The sequence below is a fragment of the Mustela lutreola genome, chromosome 3 (assembly GCF_030435805.1).
Source record: "Mustela lutreola isolate mMusLut2 chromosome 3, mMusLut2.pri, whole genome shotgun sequence".
In the NCBI taxonomy this organism is placed as follows: Eukaryota; Metazoa; Chordata; class Mammalia; order Carnivora; family Mustelidae; genus Mustela; species Mustela lutreola.
Genome location: NC_081292.1, coordinates 137,108,890 through 137,121,659, shown reverse-complemented (window position 1 = coordinate 137,121,659; position 12,770 = coordinate 137,108,890). Strand labels below are relative to the sequence as shown.

The window sequence follows — 12,770 nt, the reverse complement described above, 5'->3', positions numbered from 1 at the left end:
CAATGATGAGTAAGAGCTGTGAGAAGACATTCTTACCTTCTTCCCAATCTTAGGGGCAAAGTGCCCAATCTCTTGCCATTAAGTGTGATGTTAATTACAGAGTATCTTTATCAAGCTGAAGAATTTCTTCTGTTACTAGTTTTCTGAGAGTTTTTTTTTTAATTATCATGAACACATGCTGAATTTTGTCAAATATTATTCCTGAATCAATTGACATAAGTGTGTGATTTTTCTTCTTTTGCCTGTAGATGTGGTGGATTATATTGATTGATCTTTGAATACTGGACTAGCCTTCATACCTGGAAAAATCCCACTGGTGTATATAATTTGACTTATTCATTGTTGTATTTGATTTGTTAGTATTGTGTTGGAAATGTTCATGTCTATATTCATGAGAGATACTGACTATAGTTTTTCTTTCTTTTAATATCCTTATATGGTTTTAGGATTAGGGTAATTCTGAACTCATAGAATGGGTTTTAAGTGTCCTCTCTACTTCTGGTTCTTGAAGAACATTGTGGTGAACTTTATTATTCCTTCCTTAAATATTTGGTAGGTTTACCACTGAAACTATCTGGGCATAGTACTTTCTTTTTTGACAGCTTATTTATTATTGCCTCAATATCTTAAAGAGATATTGGTTGTCTCTTTTTACTTCTGTGAGTTATTGTAGTTTATATCTTTCAAGGAATTGATCCATCTCATCTCAGTTAATCAAATTTGTGGGCTTAGAGTTTCTTATAGCATTCCCTTATTAGGCTTTTAACATCCCAGGATCAGAACTGATATATTTCTATGTTTTCTAAGATATTTAAAAATTTCTCTTGAGATTTATTTTTGGCCCATGTGCTGTTTAGAAGTGTGTTGTTTAATTTCCAAATATTTGGAGATTTTCCAGCCATCTATCTAATGTTTAGTTTAATCTTGTTGTGATGTAAGAACATACATTGTATGATTACTATTCTTTTCCATTTAAGTAAGGTCTATTTTACGGTCAAGAATGTGGTCTATCTTGGTGAATGCTTCATGTGAGCCTAAGAAGAACCTATATTCTGCTGTTGCTGAATAAAATACTCTACAAATGTCAATTGGCTCTAATTGCTTGATAGTGCTCTTTTAGGTCATATATATCCTAATATTTAGGTGTTAGTGATCCCATGTATTGAATTTCTTTCTTTTTCTTTACACTGTCATACCACACCTTTGTACTTAGGTTCACATATCTAACCACAGTTTCCCTTTGTCTTTCTTTTTCTCATTTTTATTACATACTGCCTTGTTTTTTCTTTTTCTTGTTTTTGTATGTGCATTATCATCAAACAAGTAGTCAATTCATTAGGAGTCTTGCTTCCTTTAGAATTCCTAGCATTCCTAGCACATAGGGGGCACTGTTCACACAGAAGATGAATATAACTGCTGAATGGAATGTGCCAAGATCCCCCAAATCAAGAAGAGAACTGAGGCCCTCCAGCATACCCTGGAAATGCTGGCTTGAAAGGCTGTTTGGTGTTTATCAATGAATGTCTCTGGGAGATTCTTCACCAAAGAAAGTCTTGAATTAACTTTTCTAGAACACGGTCCTTGTATTGGCTGCTATGACAAAGAATCATAAACTAGGTGGCTTTAAATAATAAATTTTTTTTTCTTTCTCAGTTATGAGGGCTAAAAGTCCAAAATCAAGCCATTGGTAGAACCATGCTCTCTCTGAAGCCTCTAAGGAAGAATAGTTTATTACCTCTTCTTGTTCCTTGGGGTCGCAATCTCTGGTGCTCCATAGCTTGCAGAAGCTGACAATGCCACTGATCACTGCTTCTTTTATCACATGGCCTTTTCCTGTGCGTCTCCTTTGTCACCATGTCTTTTCTAGTCTTCTTATAAGAACACTAGGCACTTGGGTTAAGGCCACCCTGATGCTATTCAAGCCAGTACAGTCCTCTACTTGGTAATGAAAAATGTTATGCAGACACTTTTATTGTGGTCTCTAACTCCCTCTCAGGGGTCCCCACATGCATTTCCTGAATCTAGAGGAAATTCACAGTGAAAGGGAGGATGAAACCCACAGCAGACACTCGGTTTCCTCACCCTGATGTTTGGCTATTTTTCCCTTCCTGTCCTATATTTCCCAACACTTAGTGAAACATAGCACACAACTCTTTCAGGTTCCTGCATATTCCATTTCCTCATAAGAATTTATCTATTTTGGTGGAGAAAACATTCTTATTTAATCTGATAACTGAGACCAGGATATGATGAGAAATTCTATTGTTCCTTTAAGAGTAATAGAAATGGTAAATATTCATTTTAAGAGGCATCTTCTGGAGCTGCATTAACTTTAATCAAAGGCAGGCCTCCAAGAGTCAACATGGCAACGGCTGCTAGGGAAGGCACTTCGGAGCAGATGGGCATTTTAGCTTTTCCAATCCTGCCAGGTAACTGGTTTCCTACTTTATCTGCATTTCCAGTGGCCCTGTTTGCCAACAACTTGTTTGTGTGTGGGTTTGCATAATACTTATTACAAAGAAAGGCTCTCTGGCATCATGAGAATAATATGGGTTGGAGACTATTCACTATGAATGAATTATGTTTCTCTATATTTTATCCTTTGAATTTTTATCTCACAAGATTTCATTATATGATTTTTTAATGCTAACATGAGATTAAGAAAAATACCATTTTGTAGTTGTTTGGATCAATGAAGTTCTTGGAAAAGGACAGTTGTTGAATGTCAAAGGGAAAAGTTTATTTCATTAGCTAGCTCTGGACCTGTTATTTCACTAGTATTGATATTTAAGTGGATCCTAAATGGAAAAAGCCATAGCAGGGAGCCCTCTGAATACAGATTGAAAACGTCAAATATGTAATTATTATTGCTCTGCTTTAAAGAAAAATCAGGTTGGATAAATATTTTCTAGCTACTCCTATGGTTAAAATATGTTTCAATTTCAGCCAGTCTTTATTGTGCTAATTGGAAATACATACACACAAACACTCTTTTCTATACAACTCTTTGTATTTCTTTTTAAGGAAATACTGTATTGTCCTTTAAGGAAAATATGATACAAAAAGGAGAATCCAAAGAATTGGATTTGCCAGGTCCTGGCTCATACAGATTAAATTGCCATTGAACAGAAGAAAGAGCTATCTGGCCAAACACTCAAACTCCAGAATCAAAGATGGTTCATCTGGAGGAACGACATGCATCCAGGCTTCACCACTGATGTTTGGCTGGTTGATTGTGTTATATAAACTCTCACCAACACAAGCAACAGTGATGTGGGGATTCATGGGTAAAGGCCAAATTAGCATCTTTGTGCTTTCCATTTTAAGGCTGAATTCATACACAGCTGATAACATTCAAATCTCATCTCATGTAATGAAAGCAGAGAAAATGAATTGTTTTGCTTTAAGCAGGACACTGTTTCATTTAAGTGAATGCAAATCTTTTGGCTCTTTGATACAGCTCAAGATTCTGCTCATGGAAAACAGTCTGTCATGCTTTGGCATTTGCACTGACATGCACAATATCAGAGAATACTAGGAGGATTTTATTTTGTTTCAAATAACTTATTTCATGGTCACACTTAAAATAATGTACATACAACAGGAAAGTCAAAAGCTTCAGATGGCAATTTCTAGTAGGGAACAGTCATAAATAAAAACAAAACAAGTGGAACAAGATGCTATACATTTTCCTTTGTTCATTTGAAAAATACTTGAATTTGACTTTTTAAATATTTACATATATAAATGAAATGCTGGTTTCAAATAAGATACAACCAGATTACCAAGATTATTGATTACCACAATAAAATACTGATGATTTGTATAATGTTCTAAAGAAGTACATACATTCTGGTTTTGGCATTTTGGACATAGTCATTGTAGTGTGCCCACCTACTTCCTGATTAGAACCTGATTCTGACCAGCCAATGTCCATAATAAGAAAGAATAATCAGGTAACAAATACATCTCTCTCTTTTTATATTCCCCCACTAACTCTCTCCAGAAAAAGAAGTAAAAAACTAGGTTTATCTTGGTTTACCTCCAACAATAATTCAAGAAATATTTATTGAGTATGACTATGGCTTCGGTGCTGGGAGTATAATGATGAACAGGGCTGTCACAGATCCTGCTGATAAATATCTCGCACTCTAGCCTGAGAAGACTGATGCTCAGACATGCAATTTCAATGCTGTGTATCAAGGGACATGACAAGGGTAGCTCAGTAGCTGACAGTGTGCATAGCAGGAACATCTATACTGGACTTGATGGCTCAGAAGGCTTCCTGGGGAAGGGTGTGTCTCAAATGGACCAAGAAGGATATGTAGGATTAAGCCACAAAAAGATAGGGTAGGATATAGTAAGGGAGATCTGGGAAGAAAGGACCAGAGAGAAGAAAGAGCGTGATAGGTTAAGAACCCGATGAAAATTGTGACTTTGTGGGAGGATCAGAAGGGATGGAACAGAGATTAGGAAGGAGAGGGCAGATACTAAAGGGCCTTGTGTAACACTTGAAGACATTTAAACTTGAGTGAAGTGGTCAGAAGGTTCTTACAGTTATCTATTTTAAGCCTGCATCTTGATTATAAATGAGGGTTAACATTATTGAAAAAAATAACTAATTGTTTGCTACTTCTTTTTCCAAAGACTTTAGATATTTTAGAATACACAGAGATTTGAATGTAAGGATTCCAGCAGAAAATATCTCTGGGAGTTAACTGTGAAAAAAATTTTACCACAAAATGTTTATGTTTATACACTTTTTATTAGAAAATCAGAACTGGAAAACTCAATGATTTTGCCTTTTAGGAAGCTCAAAACACATTTTGTGTTGCACTCCTCTAAGGTGTCAAGTACATGTTTCTTTTCTTTTTTTTTTTTTTTTTAAGGTTTTACTTATTTATTTATTTGACAGACAGAGAGAGATCACGAGTAGTCAGAGAGAGTGGGGAAGCAGGCTCCCCACTGAGCAGAGAGCCCAATGCAGGGCTCGATCCCAGGACCCTGAGACCATGACCTGAGCTGAAGGCAGAGGCTTAACTTACTGAGCCACCCAGGGGCCCCACATGTTCCTTTTACTCTTCCTTGTCATTTACATTTTCTTGTTGAGAAGTATTTTGATATTACTTACTGTCTGGAATTTTCTCTAGAAGAAAATGGATATGGATGGATATATATACACATACACACACACACATATATATATATTAAAAAGGAAACATCTGAATTTCCTAGTTTTTCAATTTTAATCAGTAATTTTAGTACATAATTTCATAAGGAGAATTCTTTGATCAAGACAGAAATTTTACCAAAAGGAAAATCATACTTAAGTCTTTGAAATTAAAATATAACCGGAAGAATAACTGAATAGCTTATTATTCTTCACTGCTGTGGGAATTACTAGATAGTCAATTGATAGCACAAAAGAATACATAGGTAAGTAGGTATGTAAATGGATGGATGGATAGATGACCAGATGGATGGATGGATAGATAGATGAATGGTTGGACAGATAGACTGATATATAGGTAACTAGCTGAACTGTATCTTGAATTTCAGCATAATGCTTTTCCCCAATATTTGAGCTCTATGTGTGTATGCATATATGTGTGTATATGCTTATATTTGATATATGTCAAATACATATTATATTTGGTATGTGCATCAAATACATCAGGGGTTTATACCTTATTTAGTCACACACTGTGGGTGGATGGATATACATATATCCCACCCTGCTGCCCACTAACGTTTTCCATTACCCTTTAACTGGCATGCAATAGGTAAAGCAAACAAGCAAGTCCTATGCCCTAACAACCTCTAGCCACAAATTCAACTAAGACGGCAAAATGGGAAAGGGGATCTTACTAAATTAACAAGAAAGAGACAGAGAGTGGGACAGGAACTTGTCATTTGGTCTTGCCTGCCCTCTTTGGACATGACTAGAGTTTACTATTTCGCTTCAACATGGGAAAAGCAGTTAGGCAAAATATGTAAAATATGTGGGGGCACCTGGGTGACTCAGTGGGTTAGGCCTCTGCTTTTGGCTCAGGTCATGACCTCAGAGTCCTGGGATCATACCCCATATCGGGCTCTCTGCTCAGCAGGGAGCCTGCTTCCCCCTTGCTCTCTCTGCCTGCCTCTCTGCTTACCTGTGATCTCTGTCTGTCAAATAAATAAATAAAATCTTTTTTAAAAAGTTACATTAAAAAAAGTTACATAAAATACGTGAAAATGGACAATATGGATAGGAGACTTAAGAGGCCATGTGTTCCCTAGGACATTGTATATATAAGCTTTTAGATCATTTCTGTCAAAATGTGAAAGAAAAGAGATTTAATTGTTTAATTAAATTGATGCACAGAAAAAAAATATGTCAACTTTACTCAACCACAGATTTCATACCTTCAAATAACATTCAGTAGCTTTTTAATATTAACATGAATATATTACATTTAAATATTTTTATTATTATAGAAAGAAAGTCTTGCAGTAACATAATTGGTTCCTTCTCTTTATCAAAAATCTATTATAAATTATTCTTTCAACTGAAGATTTTGCTCTACCATGATAAGACTATGTTTAAAATTTTAAAACAGGGGCTCCTGGATGGCTCAGTGGGTTAAACCTCTGCCTTAAGTTCAGGTCATGGTCTCAGGGTCCTGGGATCAAGCCCCACATCGGGCTCTTTCTCAGTGGGAAGCCTGTTTTCCCCTCTTTCTCTCTGACTGCTTCTCTGCCTACTTGTGATCTCTCTGTCAAATAAATAAATAAACTCTTTATTTTATTTTATTTTTTTAAAAGATTTTATTTATTTGTTTGATGGACAGAGATCACAAAGAGGCAGAGAGGCAGGCAGAGAGAGAGGAAGCAGGCTTTCTGCCAAGCAGAGAGCCCAATGTAGGGCTCAATCCCAGGACCCTGGGATCATGACCTGAGCCGAAGGCAGAGGCTTAAACCCACTGAGCCACCCAGGCGTCCCATAAATAAACTCTTAAAAAAAAAAAAAAACAAATACTTCTCTCATTCATGTTTATTTTTAAAGGGAATCAAAAAGAGGTCCTCTTTTCTAAATAATATATTTCAGAAATGCACAGGAAAACTCTTTAATATTATAGTGATAATCAGAAGAAAAGGACAGAATTCACCTTATGTAGTCTTATTACATACTTTTCCCCTAGATCATACTAAATGCACCCTCATAAGTTAATTTCAAGTCTTTGAAAAAGATACAATCTTAAGAAATTAGAAAGGAATTTAAGTCCCAATTTATAAAACATCACCTTTCCACATGGGAAAGGTTGGAAATCACAGACTAATACCACTCCATAAATATTCCAAAGAAACAACATATGAATGAGATAGTGGGCAGGAGGCAAAAATGCTGATAAGTCACATCTAATAATATAATTAACTTCAGGCTTCATAGAATGCTTTCCATTTTCCAAATCTTTACAAGATATGCAAAGAAAATTCTTAATTGCCTGAGAGGTAGATGATAAACTCATTTTCCAAATGGGACACTGAGGCATAGAGATGTCTTTTCTACAGGCTGCAAAAAAAAAACGGTCAGCAGCAGAATGAAGAGAAGATGCAGGAGGAACAGGTTGCCATTGTGTATGCATGGCTGTCCAAACCCTGACAGCTGCATGACAGGAATTACATCGGTCCATCTGCAGCCCGTGCCCCATTTTACTCTATGACAGGTACAGCTGATGGAAGTTTGAGTCTCCATCTAAAGTTGACAGCACATCTATGTGCCATTGTGAAACCGGTGAGATCAACTTGAGGAATGATTATTTACAGTGGCCTCCTCAGACTTAGGAAGGCAAGCTAGGTTGAAACTACATAGAATGTATTTCAATAAATGAGATTAAGACATGAAATGCAATGAAAGGACAACTGATGTGATAAGATAAATTACAACTTCTCTTCAATATTTCTCCTGTTATTCTACAGAGATGTTTATGAGTATAATTAAAAATAAATTCTCAAACAATTGGATTTGAAATTTAATTCATATCTCTCTGTTGATGTGAGCCTTGACATACATGCTCTTAAGTGAGGAGGGAATAAACATAGTGTAATTGTACTGGGCTTTATATTGAATACATCTCTTTCTAGAATACAAAAATGTATGCTTATCTGCTGCTAAGAACCAAGCTCCTTAAATATACTAAAACACTATTAGCCGAGCAAACAATATGGCTAGAACAGGGGTACACTGGGAGGAGAGATATAGGAAGATGTGGGAGATGCAGAAAAATAAACAACCACCTTTAGGCTCATGAGAATGACGTCCAAGAGTGCCAACCCCGCAGTTACTGTGCAAGGACCCAGTACATGAGGGACACACTAATATAGATGACACACAGTGTTACCCAGTTTATTCTTGTGATTGGTGGCCTGTGGTTACCTGTCACGTGGAGGATGACATTGGAAGAGAGAATGCCACTAGAGTTTTGGGCCCGAGCCACATAGAGGCCTGCATCTGCCTCACATACCTTCGGAATGAACACCGAATGTCTTGTCTCCTTGTGTAAAACGTGTAAGTGCCCATCAGCAGACAATTTCTGGCCCTTCTTGTACCTGAAGCAGAGAGTCAGTTTTTAAAGTCAGGATCACTGTAAATTCACATCATTTCTAAGCTCTAAAACCCATTGCAAACAAGCCCATTACCATTGTAATACTCTCTTTTTAGTATTAGCAGGAATTTTGCAGCTCCTATGGATTCCAATGGGGCTGTTCATCCTTGAAGCAGAGATTGGAGACTTGTGGCCTAAGAAGTGCTTGACTGGATCAGACCATATTTTTCAAAAAATTGAATTTTTGAACAACATTAAACAGTTGAAATATTGCATGTGAAAATTCAGATATCTAACTATTCTTTTCAAAAACACCAAACAGGGTGCCTGACTGGGTCAGTCGGTTGAGTGTCCGACTCTTGATTTCGGTTCGGGTCATAACCCCAGGGTTGTGAGATCGAGCTTTGTGTGGGGCTCTGCACTGGGCCTGGAGCCTGCTCAAGATTCTCTTTCTCTCTCTCCCTCTGTCCCTCCCTGTGCCCCAACTCTCTCTCTCTCTCTCTGTAAAACAAACAAACAAATAACAACAACAACAACAGCAACACCCCACAAGAAAAACGAAGCCCATCTGGTCACAGAGGGCCACCATTTGCTTATGGCAACAATTACCTAGAGTGTGAAATGGGACTCGTCTATTTGGCCTGTGTTATTCTTTCAGCTGCTATGGAATAAGAGCCTGTGAGTTCTGGGAGTCTGTATTAGAGGGAGACTCGTCCATCCCATCATAGTCACCCCACAAGATCCAGGTGAGAACAAAAATATGCTGTTTGGGAGGAAGGTACTTATACAATATTTCCTGGCAAAATAAGTTCATTTAATTTTTATGAATTAATTTCATTAGCATAAAATGATTTATCATTATAAAAGGCACTTATGTAATTGGATTATTACCATTAATGATATGTTTCTAAAAGTTTCCTATGAATGTGAGTACTTAGCTGTCACTTTTTAGGAAGCAAATGATTTATTTTGTATATTCTAGATTCTGGTTTATTTATATCCATGTTCCTTCACCTAAGGAGTGGTGACAAACCAGAATCATTTTCTGTTCCCATTGCTTATGTGATAATTTTGCATTTTTATGAGTGTCCTAAGAATGTTTATTTCCAAGAGCTTGCTAGTTGGTAATTGAGCAAAATCACTGAAAATCCAAAAGCAAGATATTTTTTCACAACATTGTGATAATTCCTCAACAGTAAATACTAACCAAGTTATTTGTTGTGTGGACAAAACCAAGAAACACTGCAGACAACATTTTTCTTTGGGGTGAACTGATATTTAATAATGAATTAAATAGATTTTAAATTCATAAATATGAAATTCCTGATCTATAAAAAACCATGCAGTTGTAAAAACAAGACCATAAGACAAAAGCATGAATGGCCGCCTTATAGCACAAGTGTAATCTCTTCTCATCATCTGAGAGACCCAAGTTTTCTCATAGATTCTTTCGGAACCCACTCACACTTCAAGTATCATCAGTGGGCACAAGTAATAGTTGAAATTGTTGATGTAACGTCTACTGAAATACTATGATAAATAAATGCTATTTTACTTATCTTAGTTTACGAATATGAATTCAGTCTCACGTATTTGTAACTTTGTCCTCAGAGAAATCTAACCACATGAAAAATTTCTAAATGTTTAGAAGTAACCCACGTAGTGAGAAAGTGAGAACTACTTTTAAAACAACAGTGATTCAAAACTTGTATTCTGCAGCTTACTTTCTATTAAAACAAATACGCTAAAAATTAATGTCTCCAGAGGGAAATCTTATTGTTCACAGCTCAGTTATTATACCACCTTTCAAAACTGGGTTTATTACCTGTCACTGGGAGCTACTGTGAAAGAAATATTTTTATTCCTTCTCTCACACTGAAGAAATTTATAGAAAGAAATCTTAGTGAAACAAACAAATATTATAAAAGTAATGTGTGACTCTGTTGGGAAGAGGGAAAAGATGAAATAGGTAAATGAAAGAAAAGGAGAAAACCCAAATTCTTATGTTTTTTATCAAATACAGGATGTTAAGTTAAATGTCATGCTTACGTAGAAATAAACAATAAGAAAGAATTTCAACTCACAATCTTCAGAAACGTGGAATGTTAGACTAATACCAAAAAAACCCCAAACAACAACAACAACAAAAACCCCCCCCAAAAAAACCCAAACCCCACAAAAGAGCACGGCTAAGTTGCAGTGCCTTTGGAGTTGGTTACGTGATTATTTAATGTGGTTCCTTTTGCTTTCTTCTGGGGATTAGCCATGCTGTGCCTACAGGGAGAGTTGGGGGTTGGTGTGAGGTTGAATCATGCGAGGTACAGGGTTGCAGAATACCAATCAGCTATCCCTACACCTTTAAGTTAGTGTACACAGAATGATTTGCTCCATCATTCAATGTGTTTATGACTTGTCATTATAAGCTACCCACCATGTCAGAGTAGGCTCTGGAAATCCTGTTACTTCAACTTCCAAAGTCACTGGAGAACCTTCTGTGACAGTTACATTAGACAGGAGTCTGGAGAAATTAGGTGCCTGGCCAGCAAGGCTGACCACAGTGTTCTTTGCTGATGTGCATTTAATCTCGTCTTTGGGGACCATTTGCCTCTGATAGGCCCGTCCGGGGTCTGAGAGAAACCCAAGGCCTGGGAATGCATCCTGGGAAGCATGCAGCCTGTCTTGGGGTTTAGTGATGTTATCACTGACATGCACTTTCTCCCGGGTTTCTAGCAAACGTCCCTGAGCCTGAGGGTGCTGCTGTGAAGCTCTCTCATGCACGTCACTCGGCATGCTCTCTGGATGTTTAGCCCTGATTGTGCAGAAGGCAGTACTTTTTTCCAGAAATCCTCTGGAGGTTAATGGGAGCTCAGCTTTGAACTGGGGGTAAGGCCTCTCAAAATGACTTGAGAAAGTTTCTCTCTCGTCATTGTAAGTGTCAGCAAAAGCAGCAGGGGGTGGAATGCCCAAGGCCTGGGCCTCCCCTGGCCTGCTGGCCCCAGTCTGCATCTTGTGGCTGCTTGTGTGAATGCTGAGGGAAGGGCTGGCACGCTCCTCCACGTCCATGTCAGCCGGGCCAAGCGGGGGATCGGGGCTTCCCGGGAGTGGAGGCAAGGAGATGTCATCAGGTGAGACACATTCATATTCTTCTCCAGAAAGCGTGTCTGTAGGCAAGAGCTGGCCTTGGACAGCAGCCTCTCTGTCAGAGGGCGGCTCCTTCAGGTGCTGGGGATACTGACCCTCTCCTGTTCCATTGATGGCCAAATCTCCTGCTCCCTGCACCTTCAAAACAGAAAAGCCAAAGCTTCAGGTTAGTCACTGAATTTTCTTTTTCCAGGCCTCAACTTCGATCAGGCAGACAATCTGAGAAAACCTACAAGTGAGTTCAAGCTTGGGGCCCTGGCACAAGTGGTACAGAACTTGAAACCATCAGTCTGTGGAACCTGGGCCCAGTCCCATGCCGTGACTAAGGAGCTGGTAAACTGACTCCAGTCTCTGAATGAAATGTGATCGGCCTTATGAAACAGAGGCAAGAACGCCCTAGTTTTCACCTATAATGAGGGGGTTGAATTGGATCAATGTCTTCCAAATCATGATCTGAGGACTGTCCTCCCACCAGCAAATTCTGCTTTGGGTTATGGATCTACACTCCATGGGGACACATAGTTCCTAAATCTCAGAGGCTCCCTTGTTAGGCGATCCCTCAGACCCTCCTAAGAATAACCCCTCTTTCTTTCTTAGGAAAGCCACTCATTATTATTACTGTGGTGAAGTATGCACAATATGAGACTTACCATTTTAAGCATTTTTAAGTGTATAGTTCAAAGCCGTTAAGTACACTCACATTGATGCAACCATCCATCATCCCCCTCCAGAAATTTTCCGTCTTTCCAGACTTAAACTCTGTGCCCATTAAACACTAAGTTCTCCATTCTCTCCTCTCACCAGTCCCTCCTACTTTCTGTCTTTAGGAGTGGGATAACTCCATATACCTCATATGGAGAAAGCCACTTTTGATGACTGGTTTTATTTTCTTAAAGCCCCTTATTTTTATTCTTCCATTGTAAAGTACCTATTAAGCACTTGTTTCCTACTAAGTACCATGCCAGACATTGGTGAGATGAAATGAGTAAAAGTAAACCAAGTCTGTGCCTTCAGGGAGGTAAGAGCCTAGTGGGGGAGGTGGAT

The 12,770-nt window shown here is 38.1% G+C and overlaps 1 protein-coding gene across 7 annotated transcripts in view; it reads right to left on the bottom strand.

Annotated features, from left to right (window-relative positions):
- Window positions 1–12,770, bottom strand: part of CCDC141 (coiled-coil domain containing 141) — a 234,603-nt gene that overhangs the window by 5,034 nt on the left and 216,799 nt on the right. For 6 of the 7 annotated variants that reach the window (XM_059166907.1, XM_059166908.1, XM_059166909.1 and 3 more), the window contains 2 exons: window positions 11,017–11,864; window positions 3,525–8,589 (listed from right to left, as the gene is read on the bottom strand). In XM_059166907.1, the coding sequence (XP_059022890.1) occupies window positions 8,322–8,589; window positions 11,017–11,864 (1,116 nt within the window). In that variant the 3' untranslated portion in view covers window positions 3,525–8,321. Of the gene's footprint in view, window positions 1–3,524; window positions 8,590–11,016; window positions 11,865–12,770 lie in introns of those variants that run through there. The other variant, XM_059166910.1, reaches the window with a different exon arrangement.